This window comes from Marmota flaviventris, chromosome 1, assembly GCF_047511675.1.
Source record: "Marmota flaviventris isolate mMarFla1 chromosome 1, mMarFla1.hap1, whole genome shotgun sequence".
Classification (NCBI taxonomy): domain Eukaryota; kingdom Metazoa; phylum Chordata; class Mammalia; order Rodentia; family Sciuridae; genus Marmota; species Marmota flaviventris.
In genome coordinates this window covers 215862274-215879478 of record NC_092498.1, presented here as the reverse complement: position 1 = coordinate 215879478, position 17205 = coordinate 215862274, and the positions used below count along the sequence as shown (strand labels likewise).

Here is a 17205-nt window from a genome sequence, read left to right as displayed (position 1 = left end):
TGTTGACTTCCGTGTGGACTGAGCCAACGACCGGAAGCGGGGATGAGGCGCTCGAACGTTACGTCATCTTGGGGTTGATGGGCCAATCAGCTTCAGCAGCGGGACTCACGAAACACCAATGAGCGGCTGTCTAGCTGCTGCGGGGTCAGCTTTGGGCGGAAGTGGGTTTATAGACCCAGATGAGCGAGATGGGGGTGAAGCTGGAGGTCTTTCGGGTCAGTGACTCGGGAGTAGGTTAGGTAGCTGGTTGGGAGATTTCCTTGGTTTTGGGGCGAAGCTGTACAGAGTGGGGACTTCAAAGAGGGAGCCGCTCCTGGGAGAACGCACCGGAGACTTGAGAGAGACCTTGACGGTTGGGAACTCTGGAGGGGGCGTTAGATTTGGGGGTCGGAGTGGAGCGTCTGGATTTGGGGAATCTAAGAGTAGGGCCTCTCGGGGGTGGGCAGGCGGCTCAGTGAAGGAAAGCTCCAGATCCTTCTGGTGGGTGGGCGGGCGCCTCCGACAGGAGACTCCTAGACTTAGGGAAGCTAAGAAATTTGAAAGTTGGGAACTTATGGCTTTGAGGTGTTCCCGGCATCTGATTAGGGGAGTGATGAGGTCTCAAGAAGGTGTCTTTGTAGTAAATGCTCTTGTGCTGCTGCTGGGATCTGTGTGTTCCTTGAGACAAAGACTTGGAGGGGACTCACAGGAATAAAGCCTCCTGGATTATGGGGACCAGGCTTTCTGTACCTTTAGTGGGAGTTCTGGGGTTCATAGGGGAGAGCATGAGGAGGTAGTCCTGGATTCTGCCGGAGAGTGTGTCTGTCCTCCAGGCACTGCAGTCTTCCTGGGATAATGGTCCCAGGTCCCTGTTCATGTACCTACTGCCTTTGCAGATGACACTCTACCTCACTTTCCCGGTGGCTATGTTCTGGATTTCCAATCAGGCTGAGTGGTTTGAGGACTATGTCATACAGCGCAAGGTGGGCATAGAGAGAATATTCACCTGTTCATTCAAGCTGGTGGTGAAGTGGGTGGGGCACCAGCCTACTGGGGACCAGACCTAGGTATGTGGTTCTTTAGTCTCCTGGCTTGTGCCTTCAGCTGTGACTTTGTCCCCACAGAGGGAGCTGTGGCCACCTGAGAAGGAGAGCCAGGTAAGTAACCTCCTTTTCATCCCATCAGAGGGAGAGAGGAGTCTGGGTCCCCACAGCCATGATGCATTTTGAATGGAAGTTTTCCCCTTAACCATGGGTAGGTAACTGAGAGCAGAAGGGCGTATGATTTCTTTTTTGCCTTCTTGAGGGATGAAGCTGAACTCACTTAGACTCCCTATAATTGGCATGGGGCATCCAGTTTAGATACTGAAATCTGAAGCCAGGGGCAGGGTGGTGGGAGAGGGTCCAGTACCTGAATGTGCCCCCTCCTTCCTTCCCATCCCATCCCTTTCCCACTCCCAGCGTCAAGAGCTAGAAGAATTCAAAGAGAGGATACGGAAGCAGCGGGAGGAGAAACTCCTTCGCGCTGCCCAGCAGAGCTCCTGAGGCCTCCAAATGCTTGAGTCCCAACCCCTCCACCCATGAAATAACACATACTCAGTTCCTTGTTGCTTGTGCTAGTGTTTTATTGTTTGCTTTCAGGGGCCCAGTGGGGCCCAGGACAGTTTGGGCCCTCAGGGTGCTTGTGTCTGGGGCTGGGGGCTGCTGTTCCTGCGGAAACCGAGAGCACTGGGGTCCTGAGGGGTGAGCAGGGGTTGAGGGCTGAGGGTCCCAGCTCGTTTCTGCGCTCCGTCCTGTGGATGAGAAGGTATCAGCCAGAGGGAGGACCAAGGGCAGCACAGGCCAGAGATGACACAAACATTGGAGAGAAGGTACTGATGGGAATCCGTGTCCTTCCTCCTCCTGTGTGACTGCCCCCTCTGTCCCCATAGAGAAATCTGTTTACTTTCATTATCTGCCATTTAGGGTGGTGTTTGGGTGTGAGGTGGCAGGTCTTAGGGCTCTTACTGGGGTCTTGATCAGAACTCAGCTGTGCGTAGGTACGTGGGAATGTGTGGATGTGCTCCTTGTGTGAGTGAGCTCCTGTGTGTCCTCTTCCCTGAGATGTCACCCCAGGAAGGTGGCCTGTTCTCTCCCTCTTTCTTTCTTAAAACCCTCAGACAGGGTAGGGGCAAGAGCCATGAGTTTCAGCCACAGCTCTGACACTAAATGGCCCTTGTGTGACCTTGAGCCCTTTTCAGGTCTGCCGTGTCTGGGGCTTGCTTGGTCTTCTTAACTGAATTCTCAGCAGAAGATGGACAGAGATGAGGGAGGGTCCCATTCACTCCTGGCCAGGGATGAGCAAGGTTAGAGAGTACAGCCTGGTAGGTGTCATCAGCATTGATGGAACATCACCTACCTTAGGGCCAATGGGCTGGAAGCCAGGCAGGGTGCTGACTGTCACACGCTGGTCATCCATTCGGCGGGCCTGGGTGCTGGCCAGCATGTCCATGAGACTATCGATCTCGGGTGTGGGGCCATCTTCTGCACGGAGCAGAAACACGTGGCCATGAACATATAGACAGATTCCAGAGGAGCCTGGCGTGGTCATCTCCCTGCCGCCCCCACCCGCACCCCACAGGCTGCCCCTGCACACTGTACTTCCCCCATTCCCACCAGCAGGCAGCATCCCCATGCCCAGGCTCACGGCTCTCAGAAGTCTGGCCCGGTCCGGCCTGCAGCGAACAGCGCTGCTCCTCCATCCGACCACCCTGAACGTGGCTCAGCAGGTTGAAGAAACCCTCCTGGTCTGGTGAGCCCGCCTGGGGACAGACACACTTGGTCTGACTGGGGATTCCTCCCCTTCTCTCCCAGTGAGCTGGCTCCCAACCCGTCCCTGAGCCTGCCCTCTTGGCTCCGCCAGCTCTTACCATGGTCCTTGTCGATCTGCTGCTCTGCAGAGCTACTCTGAATGAGACATGAGTCTCCTTGATGCTGGTCCCTGCCCCAGGGGCCCCAGCCAGCAGCATCACTTCACGTGGTGTCACCTCTAGGGATAGGCCTGCCTGTGACAGCGTCCTGCCTGCCGTCCTAGATTGGGTCCTGACTGGGATGGGCTGGGGTCTGGGGCACAAAGGAAGAAAATGGGGCTCTGGAGCCACCCCTAAGTCCCAGCACCTGCCACCTTCTAGGGGTCAGTACCAGGATTCTTGCCCTCTGCCTTGGGACTAGGGACCAGTTCATAAACCTTCTGCCCATCAGCACCTCCATGTGGTGACAAATGGGTCAGGGGACCCCGGAGACTCACTTGCTAATTAGGTGCCCTACAAATTAACTAGTCCTGTCAGTTTCAGGCTCTGAGAGTTGGAGGAGCTGAGGTGGGGGTGGGGCGTTCTTACCTGGCTCGAGGGGTCTGAGCCCCCCTCCTCTCCTTTCTCTCCCTGCTCCATCATTGTTCTTCCACTGGACTCCACTTTCTGCTCTTCTCTGTTCCAGCCCTGTGCCAGGAAGGCCTTTTAAACAACCAGGATGTGGGGGGAGTGGATACCCTCTCTAGTCCCAAATCCCCAGCTCATGCCCCATCTGCTCCCACCCAAGCTTAAGCCCCATAAAGATGATCCAGATAATTGTTTGTCCAGAATATTGCTGGGCCTGGCACAGGGTGGGAGGGAGGGTGGCCTGGGTGTGAACCTCACCAGACCCAGCGGCACTTACTAACCAGGCCCCAAGAGCTGTCAGGTGGAGTGTGGAAGAAGCCTAGAGCAGTTTTGGAGAAGACAGGCCAACAGGGGAGGGTAAGGCTGCAGCCCACCTGTGGGATCCAGTGGAGTCTGTGTCCACCCTGGCCAGCCCACTAGCACCCTCTTGGTACCTGTGGCCTCATCCTGCTGGAAGGGCAGTTGCCATTGGCAGGGGGAAGCAGAAGAGGAAGCTGGAGCCCAGGAGCCCTTCCCCACCTCCCTGCAACCTCCTCAGGCACCACCACCCAGCCTAACTCCAGCTCTGCCACTTGGACAGCATTTCCAAAGGACATCCAGGCCACCCTGCCCTCTGCTCATTGTCCTTGAGACCTGGTTGCCTCCCCACAGGGCCCCAAGACAAAATCTGTGTTCCCCTGTCCACCTGCCACCCAGATGCAAGTTGAACTGCCTCTGATCCATCACCCCAGACCCATGTGGGAACAGGAGATGAAGTCCCTGCCACCATCCCTTAACAACTTTATTTCACTGACTAGGAGCCCTGACCCCTCAAACAAGATGTCTTTCTGGAAACCAGTTACAGTTTCTTCTCAGAATAAACTGTCTCCACTATCCTACCCCTGCCTGGGACACCCTAATCCAGGGCTCAAGTCCTCAGTGATGATGGGATGTTCAGCAGTGGGTGCACACGGTTTCCAAGGGCTGCTGGAAAGAGGTATCGCAGACTGGGTGGTTTAAAGCAACACTATTGTCTAAAGGCTCTGGAGGACGGAGGTCTGAAATCAGTGTTAGCAGGGCCGTGCTTCCTCTGCAACCCGGTTTCAGGGTCTTTCTTAGCTGCACTTCTGCTAGCTGCGGGCTGCCTTTGCTGTGCCTTGGCTTGTAAGTACTGAACTCCAGCCGGCCTGTGTGGGCACAGGGTATTCTCTCTGTGTGCCTTCATAGGACAGTCTTATATGGACACCAGTCATATTGGAATAGGGGCTCACCTCCTCTGTGTGACCTCATATTAACTAACTAATCTGTGATGACATTACTTCCAAATAAGGTCACATTCTGAGGCACTGGGGATTAGAATTTCAGCATCTTTGATGGTGGTGGGGGTGCCGATGGTAGGGACACAATTCAACCCATTACACTGGAGGACCCTGGTTACCCCGTCAAGTACAGTGGGAGGAGCTTCTGGCTCCTCCTTTTGTACCTGCTGCCTATTCTGTCTCCAAGGTCTGGAGGAGATATCTCATCTTCTCTGCTCTTAACCCTCCCTTGGCCTCCATTGTTCTCAAAAGCAAACCCAAAGACCCTGGAGGTAAGGGAATGGTCAAAATGGATTGGGGTGGAGGAACAGCCCTGAAGGTGCTGAAAGCCACTGATCCAGGCAGCTCCTTGGGGTTGCAAGTTTGAGCCCAACCTGAGCAACTTAGCAGGACACCATCTCAAAATAAAAAGGACTGGATACATAGCTCAGTGTTAGAATGCCCCCGAGTAGTTCAATCCCCAGACACGGAGGTGCGGGGTGGGGGGCACTGATGTACACTTCAGGTGGAGGGAACGTGTGGCTTATGAACCACTTATTGAGATCAAACTGTTAAAGAGACAGAGGGAAGGCTGGGGGTAAAGCTCAGTGGTAGAGCATTAGCCAGCCTGCTGGTGGTTCCATCCCCAGCACTACAGGGGGGGAAAAGGAAAAGAAGAGCCTAAACTCCCACCTAGGCTGGCCATCACCCTGGTTTGCCTGTGAGTGTAGCATTTTTATCACTGCAAGTCCTGTGCCCTGGCAAACCTCTCAATCTGGGCAAACCAGAATGGGTTATTCTGACATTGTCCTAAAGAAAACAGGCTCCTGTCACATTCCAGACTGTCACCTCCAGCTGCACATGTCAACCCCCTCCCCTTTCCTCCACAGGAATGGCTGTTCCCAGATGTCATTCAGAGGTTAGTCCCTCAGAGAGGCCCCCTGGCACCTGCCCCAGCTCGTGTACTTGCTATAACTAGTCTATTTCCTTCAAGGAAGGATTGCTTCTTTTACTCCTTTAGCTTATGAGAGAAAACACACGACCTTTGACCTTCTGAGTTTGGCTTATTTCACTTAACATAATGGTCTCAAGTTTCACCTGTTTTCCTGCAAATGCCGTAATTTAATTTTTTAATGGCAGAATAAAATTCCATTGTGTGTATATGTATGTATGTGTGTGTGTGTGTGTGTGTGTGTGTATATCTATATCTATATATCTATCTATCTATATATATATATATATATATCCCTTTTTCCTTATCCATTCATCAATTGAAGGACCCTTAGGCTGGCTCCATGGTTTTGCTACTGTGAATTGTGCTGCTATAAACATGGGCATACATATATCACTATAGTATACTGATTTTTTTGACACTTAATCACTGAGCCACACCCCCAGCCCTTTTTATATTTTTTTTTCTGAGACAAGATCTCACCAAGTTTCTCAGGAACTTGCTAAGTTGCTGAGGCTGGCTTTGAACTCACGATCCTCCTGCCTCAGCTGGGATTACAGGTGGGCACTGCTGTGCCCAGCCCTGACTTAGATTCTTTAATATAAATACCGAGGAGTGGTATAGCTGGGTCATATGGTGGTTCCATGCTTAATCTTTTGAGGAACCTCCATAGTGATTTCCATACTGTTCATGCTAATTTACAATCCCACCAACTATGTAAAAATGCTCCTTTTTCTCCACATCCTCTCCAGCATTTATTAGTTTGTATTCTTTTTTTTTAATTGGTTGCTCAAAACATTACAATGATCTTGACATATCATATATCATACATTTGATTCAAATGGGGTATGAATTCTTATTTTTCCCACGTGTAGTTTGTATTCTTGATGACTGCCATTCTGACTGGAAAAAGAGCAAATATCAAATCTCACTGTAGTTTGATTTACATTTCCCTAATTGCTAATGATGTCAAACATTTTAAAAATTATTTGTTGGCCATTCATATTTATTCTGTGTCTGCTTAATTTATTTGCTCATTTATTAATTTGGGTTACTTGGGTTTTTTTTTTTTTGGTGTTGAGTTTGAGTTCTTTGTACATTCTAGATATTAATCCTCTGTTAGAAGAGTATCTAGCAAAGATTTTTCTCCCAGCACTTTTCACACTCTTGTTTCCTTTGCTGTGCAGAAGCTTTTTAATTTGATGCCACCCTAATTTTTAACTCTGGGCACTATTTTCTGAGCTTTAGGGGTCCTATGGAGAAATTCTTTGCCCCCCAAGCAACTTTAAGTGCCCCATGGGTGGGCAGGCCTTCTGGTCTTATTCACTCTTTTGTCCCATGTAAGTGGCAGGGGACTCCACACCTAGGAAACTGCCCCCACCCCTAGTACTGGGGATTGAACCCAGTGATAATATCCTATGGAGCTACATCTCTAGACCTTTTGATTTTTTGAGATAGGGTCTCTAAATTGTCTAGGCTGGCCTCAATCTTGTAATCCTCTTGCCTCAGCCTCCTGAGTAGTTGGGATTACAGTTATAGGCCACTATGCTGGGTTTGGAACATTCTTAACATGGCTGAATGAAGAAACCAGTTCAGGTGAGCAGGACTCCCTATTCACACGTTAGATCTGTAACCTCATTTGTATGGGTGATGCAGGGACTGTGCCCTCAGAAGCAACAGGAATTGGCACTCAAATTATGAGTTGAGTGTAACTGTGTGTGCATGTAACTCAGCATGTCACTCACCCCATGTGTATTTGCTTGTGAATATGAGATTGTCAGCCTATGAGGGTAAGTGTCGTGTCTAGTGACACGCATTCCTTCAGGTACAGGCTCCTGGGTCAAATTCCAGTAGGTTCACTCATATGGTGTTGGGGGTCCTGCAGATCCTGTTTCCTCCACTGCGCCAGCCAGGCTCCCTGTTGTAATGTCAAGCAGGACTGAGAGAAAATTGGATAGCTCAAGTGCATGGCACACAGTGGGTGCCCAGGCTTCCTCGCTGCTGCTGGTGCTGCTGCTAATACAGAAGCTGCTGGAATACAGAAGACAAGTGGGTCCTGGTTCCAGGCCAGGAGGAGGTTTGGGAGCCCCTGTCCTCGCGTGGACACTCTTATCTCGCAGACAGGAACTTCTGGACAGGGTGCTGATTGCGACTGTGTAAGGCAAAGGGGTTATTGTCCTGCGGTCCTTCTTGCTCACCGCACACAGCCAGGGAAAGTGGCCGAACTCTCGTCCGTGAGCGCATGGGTCGGGGTGTGTCCCTCCGGAGACTGTGTGGACACAACTGCCCGCCTAATCCGCGCTGGGGTTCCTCGGTCTCTCCGAGAGCCTTCAGCGAGGCGGGGCCAGGTGCGCAGGGGCGGGGAAGGGGGCGTGGCCCGCGTGGGTGACGCGCAGAACCACGCCCCCACCTTGGAACAGACCCGGAAGCGGCGGCGTTGCTCGAGGGGGAAGATGGCGCCCTCGGGGCTGAAGGCGGTGGTGGGGGAAAGTGAGTGCCTTCGCGGGGCCTGGCTCCGTATCCCCTGCGGGGCGGACGCCGGGGCGCACGGTCTCTGGGAGCCCAGGACCCCGGCGGGGAGTTGGGGGCTGAACTGGGTGGTGCCCGAGCGCCTGACCCTCGAGGGGGCGGGCGGGGACTTGGTCCCAGCGGACGCCCAGTTCCTCAGGTGCTGCAGCAGAACAGAGCTGGGCCCCGGGGACCCAGAGGAGCCGGTAATGGGTGGCGGAGGCTGGAGACATGACTCCTGGGCCCCCTAAACTGCCTGCAGGAGGAGGGCATAGCTGGACCTCTCCAGACTCGGTGTCTGAGCCGGGCAAAGTTCTGGGGCTGGACTCTAGTGGCCCCACCATGCGCTGGTCAGAGACTCCAGGTGGTTTGAGTGCTCAGGGGGCGTGTCCAGGCCCCACGGGGTGATGTGGGGGGCGCCTTCCTCCTTGCCCTATCCTCGGGAGCCCCTTGCAGCGACAGGACCCAGGCGTCCGGGCCTCGCAGGCGTAGGTCCTCTACCCCTCCCCCACCTCTGATAGTTCCGGCCTCAGCTGCTCCTTCCGCCCTGGCGGTCCAGATAACAGTGGACACGACACTCTGGCCGGGCCAAGCGAGGCCACCCTGTTCCTTTTCTCCATTCCTTCCTCTGGGCAGGGCAGACTGGCTCAGACCTCCAGCACTTCAGCCCAAAAGGGAGGCCCTTATACAGTGGGTGATGGGGAGAGGGGATACAGATGAGGAAACTGAGGACTCGTGGTTGACGGGATGAGCACAGCTAGGCACACATCAGAGCTGGGAACTTGGGGTCTTGCAGTCTAGTCTTAAGGTGGGGTGGGGGCCTGATTGGTAGCCCCACAGAAGGAAAACTGGAGGTGGGAAGGCAGACCCTTCCTCTCCATTCTTTCATGGATATATGGAATGGCAACTTGTACTCCAAGCCCTGTGCTGCTTAGGAATAGAGGGTACTTAGGTAAGTTGCCTGTCCTCTCAGAACCTGTTTTCCTGTCTGTAAATTGGGAGGGGGCTGATGCCAGGAGCTGCCTCTCCAGATCAGGGGGCAGGGGTGAATGGGAGTTAAGATGAGGGTCTAGCATCCTGAGCCCTCCCCACTCTTGCCTGCAGAAATTCTGAGTGGAGTCATTCGAAGCGTCAAAAAGGATGGGGAGTGGAAGGTAGGGGTAACCAGAGTTGGCCCCTTGCCCCAGTCTACATGGGGGGTCCCTCTGTACCCACAAGAAATTTTTGAGGAGGCTGTTGATCCAGGGGGTGGGAGCTGGGTGTATGGGTCTTGGGTCCTCCGTCCCAGCCAACCCTTGAAACTGTTGATCTCTCCACTTCCCCATGCCCCTTCTGGGGTCAGCCATAGCTCCTTCTGCCTCTTGTCTGCCCATTGGTCCATCTGTCTGTCCATTCACCTGGACAGGTGCTCATCATGGACCATCCAAGCATGCGTATCCTGTCGTCCTGCTGTAAAATGTCAGACATCCTGGCTGAGGGCATCACCAGTGAGTGGACCCCCACCTCATGCTCTGGGTAGAACCTGAGTATGGGATCCCCTGAATGTGGGGCCCTTGGATATAACTCTTAAATGTGAGATCCCTAAAATTATCCCAAGCTCCCAAGTATGTCCCTGTCCCTGCATAGACCACCTAGAGCATGTGACCAAGTACATCTCTCAGGTATGCAAGCTGAGGGTCCCACGAAGGACCCTGTCTGCAATCCTTACTAGGGACTGCTGAGGGCTCAGCCTCCTTGACTGCAGCCCCATGTAGAGCTCCCAGGGAGACTCGAGCCTGGCCCCTTGTGAATGCATAGCCTTCTGTGGGTGACCTGCAGGGTATGGCTGTGTGGGCCTAAAGATACAAAACCATGTAGCTCCTGCGTGTCTGTCTCCTGCTTAGAACTTCAGGTGATGCATCTCCCCTAAGCATCCAATCCCCCAAGCCTGAGACTCTCCATGTGCCCCTGGCCTATGCCACCCACGAGTACCCCTTCTTCTGTTGCTATTAGTTGTTGAAGACATCAACAAACGGCGCGAACCCATCCCCAGTCTGGAAGCCATTTATTTGCTGAGCCCCACGGAGAAGGTGCCTCTATGAGTGAGCATGCTCATGGGTGCATGCATGTGTATAGCCTCTGGGCATGCTTGTGTCTGGTGGAGGATGGGCAGTGGCTGGGGGACCCAGGCAAAGGATGGGTCTGGGGTGCAGGGTCAGGCCCAGAGAGTGATCTGCATTCCCTAGTCGGTTCAGGCACTGATCGCAGACTTCCGGGGAACCCCGACCTTCACCTACAAAGCAGCACACATCTTCTTCACTGATAGTGAGTGAGGAGAGTGGGGGATGTGGAAGGGTAGTGGGTGAGAGTGTGGGGTGGCTCTGGTCTGATGGCCCCTCTGCCCAACCCAGCCTGCCCCGAGCCCCTGTTCAGTGAGCTGGGCCGCTCTCGTCTGGCAAAGGTGGTGAAGACGCTGAAAGAAATCCACCTTGCCTTCCTCCCCTACGAGGCCCAGGTACAGCCCAGGTGGAGGTGGGGTGTCTGTGACCAAATACAAAATATGTATAGAGAGTCAGAGAGGGAAGGAGCCAACCCAGGAGCTTTGTGAATCCTGCAGATCTCGGCAACTGGTGTTCCATCCCTCTGGGTTGCTCCAGGGGGCGGCATGGAGTCTTTCCAAGGGGGAGGACTGGGGGACTTACCTGTGGACTCTTACAGACATTGATTGGTGGCTGCCCCCAGATTGCCTTGAGACTAGCAGAGCAGACTCTGGAGACCAGGGAAGGCCCAGGCAGATAGATGCAGGTAGCAGCAGCTTCAAGTTAGGCAGGTTTGACCTACAGTGGTGGCCCTGGCACTTGTGTCCCCCAGGTGTTCTCCCTGGATGTCCCTCACAGCACTTACAACCTCTACTGCCCCTTCCGGGTAGGGGAGCGAGCGCGGCAGCTTGAGGCACTGGCCCAGCAAATTGCTACACTGTGTGCCACTCTGCAGGAGTACCCAGCCATCCGCTACCGCAAGTGGGGACCCAGCCCAGCCCGCAGGCCCCATGCTGCCCTCTGACCTTGACCCCATCCTGCATCCAGTTTTTAGTCTCTCTTTGGACCCCAGTCCTGGTCCTCACTCTGACCCCTAACTCCCATCCTCAACCCCAACTTTAACCTCCTGACTGTGACCGGCCCTTCCAGACCCCATATTCTAATGTCCTTGTGTCTGACCATCCCACTTCTAGGGGTCCGGAGGACACAGCCCAGTTGGCCCATGCAGTCCTGGCCAAGCTGAATGCCTTCAAGGCGGACACTCCCAGTCTGGGCGAGGTGAGGGGGTGTTGGGGAAATGGGTCAAGGCCCTGCAGGGTCAGGGTCAGGGTCAGCATTAGCATCCTTATCCCTGCCTCTAACTCTCCTGAGCCACCCAGGGCCCTGAGAAGACCCGCTCACAGCTGCTGATTGTGGACCGGGCAGCAGACCCTGTGTCCCCACTGCTGCATGAGCTAACGTTCCAGGCCATGGCTTATGACCTGTTGGACATTGAACAGGACACATACAGGTGGGTGGACCTTGGAGCCTGCTGACCCCAGTTGCCCCCAACCTGGGACCCTTGTGCTTACTGAGTGCCCTGACCCTCATGTCCCCCTTCCTGCCCTTGCAGGTATGAGACCACCGGGCTGAGTGAGGCTCGGGAGAAGGCCGTGCTGCTGGACGAGGACGACGACCTGTGGGTGGAGCTTCGACACATGCACATTGCTGATGTGTCCAAGTGAGTGCTCGCAGTGGGTGCTGGAGGTGTGGCCCCCCCTGGATGCCCCTAACTCCTTCCTCCTATGGGTCCGCTATGTGGCTATGGGATCCCTGCTGCCCCCAGGCTTTGGGTCTAGGCTTTGGACTGACCCTCCATAAGCCACACCCTTCAGTGGGACTCTTGACCGTCCTCCAGCCTCATCCTACCCCCTGGACCCCCAGGGACATGTCCCTGCCTGTCATTTCCATCTGCGAAACTGCACTAACCTCACACTGAAGTCCCAGCACCAGCCCCCATCTCACCCTGCCCTCCCTCTTGGCTAGGAGGGTCACGGAGCTTTTGAAGACATTCTGTGAGAGCAAGAGGATGACCACTGACAAGGTAGCCCCCACCCCAACCTTGGCTGGGAGTGGAGGAAAGCCCCTCCCACTTGGGTGAGGGCGGGGCCTCATCCAAGATGCTGAGCCTGGAGTGGGATCCCGGTGGGCAGGGTTTGGCTTCAAGCCCACCCCCTGCGGTCTCCCACACTCCCTCAGGCCAACATCAAAGACCTGTCCCACATTCTGAAAAAGATGCCGCAGTACCAGAAGGAGCTGAACAAGGTGATAGAGCCCGGGTGGGTGGAACCTCCGTCCCCGAGCTGCTGAGGCCCTCAGCCCCAGGCTCTGTCCTGGGCTCTGCCGTGACACCACATTTGTGACCCCAACTCCCACACCCCACTCTGCAGTATTCCACGCACCTGCATCTAGCCGACGACTGCATGAAGCGCTTCAAGGGCTCTGTGGAGAAGCTGTGCAGTGTGGAGCAGGTGTGGTGGGGCCAGCCCAAAGGGCCATCCCCTGAGAGGGATGGGGTTTGGGAGAGGGCGGAGCCTGTTGGGGGGTCCTGGTGAGCAGGTGGGCAAGTGGAGTGGGAACCTCGGGGGTGGGACCTGGTTGGGGGGTGTGGTCTTGGAGAGGTGAGACTGGAGTGAGGGGTGGAGTGAGGGGTGGAGCTTGTGGGGAGGTGGTCCTGGGGCTGGGTTGAGGCCTGGGCCTATTGGGGAGGGGCAGCCTTGGAGAAGTGGGGCCTCAGGAGACCTGTTGAAAGATGAGGTTGCCCGCAGGACCTGGCCATGGGCTCTGACGCAGAGGGCGAGAAGATCAAGGATGCCATGAAATTGATCGTCCCCGTGCTGCTGGATGCAGCGGTGCCACCTTATGACAAGATCCGGGTCCTGTTACTCTACATCCTCCTACGGAATGGTGGGTGGGTCTGGGGGTTCTTGGGACTTCCCTTTCACCGGTGTCTCTAACAATCCCGGGAAACTTCCAGCCCTACAGCTTCCCAACACCAGGCATGCTGAATCCATCACATCCCCTTTCTGGGCCCTGTGACCCTTTTCCAACTATGTGATCCTCCACAGAGCCCTTCCCCCCTCCCATTAAACATGGAATTTATCCCAAATAAGCGTTTCTTTAAACTTGGTATCCCCTCTACTAATTCTGGAGGACCCCATTCTCCCTCAGGGATGCGGATCCATAGTCTCCCTGGCATGAGAGTTTCCCTTTACACTAACTCCGGGGGATGCCTGGATCCTGAGGACCTCCCAACAGTGGGACATGCTCATCGAAGTCCTGGGGATACCTCTTAGCCCAGGACCCTGTGTAGCCACTTTCTGGCCCCCTTCTCCTTCCCCAGGTGTGAGCGAGGAGAACCTGGCCAAGCTGATCCAGCATGCCAACGTGCAGGCCTACAGCAGCCTTGTCCGGAACCTGGAGCAGCTGGGGGGCACCGTCACCAATCCTGGGGTATGCCAGGAGCAGGGTCAGAGGCTGGGTGGAAGGAGGCTGAGGGCTTGTGGGGGCAGCCGGGGAGAGGGCCTAGGTCAGAGCCTGGTCCTGTGGTGTGGCTGCACAGGCATGCGCGGCCCATGGGGACAGAGTGCCAGGGCCCATCCTGGGGCACACAGTTGGTAGCAGGGTGAGGTGTGCTCACTGCCACACTGGTCCTGGTGACAGTGCAATGTGGGGTATGTGCTCTGAGGGCTAGGGGTATGGTAGGGTCACCGGTGTTTGGGCAGCAAGGCACCCAGAAGACTTGGGGCTCCCTGAGGTCACAGTGGACACTCCACCCATGCAGCACACTCGGCAGCTTCCTGCACTCAGCTCTCGGTTTAGTCTCTCCTGTCTCTCTCTGGCCCTGCGTGTCCCACCTCCCCTGATCCTGCCTCCTCTGCGGGCCCTGTGTGCCCTTGTCCCCATCTCTCTCGCTGGCCTCTGTCTTCCATCTTTCTTTCTCTTTGCTCTTGTCTCTCTCCTTCCACCCCCCCCCCGTTCCTTCCCTCCCCACTTCTGTCCTTATCTCTCTCTCTCTCTCCCCCGTTCCACCTCTTCATCTTTGTCTGCCTACCCCGCTAGCCAGATGAGGCCCCAGTCCCATCTGTGACCCACCTCCTTCCCCCTAACCCCCTACTGGCCCCACCTGGCCCTGCCCGCAGGGCTCAGGGACTTCAATCCGGTTGGAGCGGAGGGAACGCTCGGAGCCCACCTATCAGCTGTCCCGCTGGACTCCGATCATCAAGGACGTGATGGAGGTACTTGGGTGGGGGCTCAGGGCCCGTTCCCCCTGATCCTGTCAGCCTCCCTCCTCCTCCTCGTGCTAAGCCTCGGGGCTTAATGGAAAATCCCTCATTACTGGATTCTCCTGACACCCAGTCTGCTCTGGTCACCCCAAACACACACCCCAGGAATTAGGGCAGCAGAGAGCCCTTTAGCTGGGGAGTCTCTTCCTCTCCACCCACTGGCCCCTCCTCTGCATCCCCCTCTGTTATCTTCTTCCGACCCCTAGATGCCCTCCCTCACTAGCCCCTGGCCATCCTGAGGCCTGAAAGTGCAACATCAAATAGCCACAGGCCAGGGGCGTGGCTTCCATCTCCTTGGGGAGTTCTGGTACCCCTTTTTGCTTGACAGCCCGGCCACCTGGCCTCCCCACCCATGCAGCTTGGAAGTCTGAATTCCTAGGTCCCAAGGGGCTGAGGATGTTGATTTGTGGGTCCCCAAGGGGCAGGAGGCGCAGATAGTGGCTCCACTTTGCCAGGATCTTGACCTCTGTGAGGACTCCAGTCCTTGGTCCCCATTGTCTGGGGCTCATCTCCTAAACCTCCCTCTCTGGCCCCCCAGGATGTGGTGGAGGACCGCCTGGACCGGAAGCTGTGGCCCTTCGTGTCTGACCCTGCTCCCTCATCCAGCTCCCAGGCTGCTGTCAGGTGAGGCCCTGGGGATGCCCTTCACTGTCATCCAGGCCCACATCTGGGGGTGGGGTGTATACGGCCTAGACTGACCTCTTCCCCCCCACAGTGCCCGCTTTGGCCACTGGCACAAGAACAAGGTGGGCACCGAGGCTCGGCCTGGACCTAGGCTCATTGTGTACATCGTGGGTGGTGTGGCCATGTCAGAGATGAGAGCCGCCTATGAAGTGACCAGGGCCACTGAGGGCAAGTGGGAGGTACTTATTGGTGAGTAGCCAGGACTGGGGTTCTCAGGGGGCTAGAGTTGGACTTGGGGGTCCCTGAGGGACTGGAGCTTAGGCCACTAGGTGTCTAGGGATGGACTCTGGGGTCCCTGGGGTGCTGAAATTAGTCTCAGGTCCCTGGAGGTCTGGTGTTGGTCCCTAGAGATTTGGGATTGGATTTTGGGAGCCCTGGGGGGCTGGATCCTAGACGCCAGGGTTTCTGAGGGGCTGGGACTTAGGTTGCCAGGGAAGGGGTCACCTGGGGCCTGCACTCCCACATTCCTAATTCTCTAGACTCCTGAATTTTAGAAAGTCAGGCTCTTGGTTTGCTGAGGGGCAGGGACAGGCCTCCAACCAGCCAGGACCCAGAGGCCAAGGAAGCACCCTGTTCCTCCCCAATCTCCCCTGCTCACCAGGCTCGTCACACATTCTCACCCCAACCCGATTCCTGGATGACCTCAAGACACTGGACCAGAAGCTGGAGGACATTTCCCTGCCCTGACCTTGTGCCCCACCTCTGATTCCTCCCTTTACAGAGAAATAAATCTGCCCTCTCTCTACCAGCGAGCACCCACCTTGCTTTCTTCCCAGGGAAGACCCTGGGAGCTGAGCTGGATCAGGCCTGTGCTGCAGGCCTGACACACGCTGCCAGAACCTTCCCCTGGCCCCGAGGGCATCCTCAGCCCTTGGGGAGGTTAAGAACCCTGCTCAGGTTTGGCAGTGGGTGGCCCTGAGGCTTACCAGCTGTGAGGCCCTGGCTACCTTGCTGGGTCCCCCGTGCAGAAATGAGGCCATTAATAGCAACTGCTTTGCAGAGAAGATGACAGTGTGGGAAAACTGACAGCACAGGACGCTGGCAGGCTCTCCACTCACTGGAGTCCTTGTGGCCGTTGTGACAGGGCCGTTACTGTTACATTAACAAGCACAAAGGGCTGGTGGTGTTCTCCCCTCCTCCTCCCCCAGGACTGTCCCAAGGGGGCCTGCAGCCACATGCAGCTGAGGTTGTGCCTGGCTCTGGGAATGAGAGTCAGCCTTTGGTCAGGCACACCTGACCTCGCCCTGCTCGTTCTCCCAGGTGTTCACCGGCTCCTGACTGCAGGACGGATCAGAGCCTTTACTGGAGCGTTTGTTTGCGAGGGTTGCCACAGACTGGCTGGCTTCACAAAAATTCATTGTCCTGTAGTTCTGGAGGCTGCACGTCTGCGCCAAGGTGCCAGCCAGGTCGATTTCTTCCGAGGCCTCTTGGCGTGTAGACAGCGTCTTCTCCCTGTGTCCTCACACGGCTGTCCCTCAGTGTGTTAGCGTCCCAATTTTCTCTCGTAGGGACACCAGTCATCTTGGATTAGGGCCCACCTTATGACTTCATTTTCACTTAATTATCTCTTGAGAGACCTCATCTCCAGGTCATTCTGAGATCCTGGGGGTCAGGGCCTCAGCATGTGAACACCAGGGAGTCACAAGTAGCCTCCAGCACTTGGCTGAATGGAGCGTGAATAAGAGCGGTGAGGACAGACTCAGCCCGGCAGGCCACCAGAGGCCACGGCAGGGGGGCTGTGGGAGGCAGAGGGCACCCAGGCAGGGGTGGTTAGGGAAGACTTTCCCTGCGAAGAGTGAAAATCCAGAGGGGCTGAGGAGGCTCAGTGGGGACAAAGGCTAGAAGGTGGAAGAGCAGCCGGCTGAGCTGGAGGGAGGGTATTGACCAGCGACAAGATCTGAGAGCGCTAGGGCCACGCGGCCCGGTGAGGATTTGGGTCCCTGCTGGAGTGACGGGAACCACACGGTGTAACTGTGGCCCCGTGCCCTCTAGAAAGAGGTCCCTGAGGAGGGCACGGGGAGGGGCGGGGAGGCTGGGAACGGCGCCC

The 17205-nt window shown here is 55.8% G+C and overlaps 3 protein-coding genes across 5 annotated transcripts; 2 read left to right on the top strand and 1 right to left on the bottom strand.

Moving 5' to 3' along the window:
* The first annotated feature begins 94 nt into the window (after window positions 1–94).
* Window positions 95–1587, top strand: Pet100 (PET100 cytochrome c oxidase chaperone). The gene is made up of 4 exons (XM_027954997.2): window positions 95–215; window positions 876–962; window positions 1104–1136; window positions 1440–1587. Exons 1-4 carry the CDS (start codon window positions 180–182, stop codon window positions 1521–1523), a joined length of 240 nt encoding a protein of 79 aa, XP_027810798.1. The 5' UTR covers window positions 95–179; the 3' UTR covers window positions 1524–1587.
* Window positions 1588–1651: 64 nt separating this feature from the next.
* On the bottom strand, window positions 1652–3409 carry Pcp2 (Purkinje cell protein 2). Its single transcript, XM_027954998.3, has 4 exons — window positions 3356–3409; window positions 2665–2779; window positions 2377–2501; window positions 1652–1771 (listed from the first exon to the last, which is right to left on the bottom strand). The coding sequence occupies exons 1-4, from the start codon at window positions 3407–3409 to the stop codon at window positions 1652–1654; spliced, it is 414 nt and encodes a 137-aa protein (XP_027810799.2).
* Window positions 3410–8017: 4608 nt separating this feature from the next.
* Window positions 8018–15901, top strand: Stxbp2 (syntaxin binding protein 2). Of its 3 annotated transcripts, none has more exons than XM_027955000.2 (19): window positions 8022–8113; window positions 9236–9285; window positions 9537–9618; window positions 10124–10200; window positions 10357–10435; window positions 10522–10625; window positions 10982–11130; window positions 11343–11427; window positions 11529–11659; window positions 11762–11869; window positions 12175–12232; window positions 12388–12453; window positions 12579–12659; window positions 12957–13095; window positions 13532–13641; window positions 14331–14426; window positions 15013–15098; window positions 15190–15347; window positions 15760–15901. In XM_027955000.2, exons 1-19 carry the CDS (start codon window positions 8077–8079, stop codon window positions 15843–15845), a joined length of 1782 nt encoding a protein of 593 aa, XP_027810801.2. In that variant the 5' UTR covers window positions 8022–8076; the 3' UTR covers window positions 15846–15901. The 3 variants fall into 3 exon arrangements, with proteins under 3 accessions (XP_027810802.2, XP_027810801.2, XP_071459414.1); XM_071603313.1 differs by lacking the exon at window positions 8022–8113 and adding an exon at window positions 9066–9083; XM_027955001.2 differs by lacking the exons at window positions 15190–15347; window positions 15760–15901 and having other exon boundaries at window positions 8018–8113; window positions 14251–14426.
* The last annotated feature ends 1304 nt before the right edge of the window (window positions 15902–17205 follow it).

Excerpts from the sequence above, each read along its gene's own strand:
- Pet100 (XM_027954997.2), top strand. The coding sequence starts at position 180 with ATGAGCGAGATGGGGGTGAAGCTGGAGGTCTTTCGG. Across the intron at positions 216-875 it reads TGAAGCTGGAGGTCTTTCGG|ATGACACTCTACCTCACTTT; the intron begins GTCAGTGACTCG and ends CTGCCTTTGCAG. Across the intron at positions 1,137-1,439 it reads CACCTGAGAAGGAGAGCCAG|CGTCAAGAGCTAGAAGAATT; the intron begins GTAAGTAACCTC and ends TCCCACTCCCAG.
- Stxbp2 (XM_027955000.2), top strand. The coding sequence starts at position 8,077 with ATGGCGCCCTCGGGGCTGAAGGCGGTGGTGGGGGAAA. Across the intron at positions 10,626-10,981 it reads TCCTCCCCTACGAGGCCCAG|GTGTTCTCCCTGGATGTCCC; the intron begins GTACAGCCCAGG and ends TGTGTCCCCCAG. Across the intron at positions 11,428-11,528 it reads ACACTCCCAGTCTGGGCGAG|GGCCCTGAGAAGACCCGCTC; the intron begins GTGAGGGGGTGT and ends TGAGCCACCCAG.
- Pcp2 (XM_027954998.3), bottom strand. The coding sequence starts at position 3,409 with ATGATGGAGCAGGGAGAGAAAGGAGAGGAGGGGGGCTCAGACCCCTCG. Across the intron at positions 2,502-2,664 it reads GGGCCAGACTTCTGAGAGCC|AAGATGGCCCCACACCCGAG; the intron begins GTGAGCCTGGGC and ends TGCTCCGTGCAG. Across the intron at positions 1,772-2,376 it reads TCCAGCCCATTGGCCCTAAG|GACGGAGCGCAGAAACGAGC; the intron begins GTAGGTGATGTT and ends TCTCATCCACAG.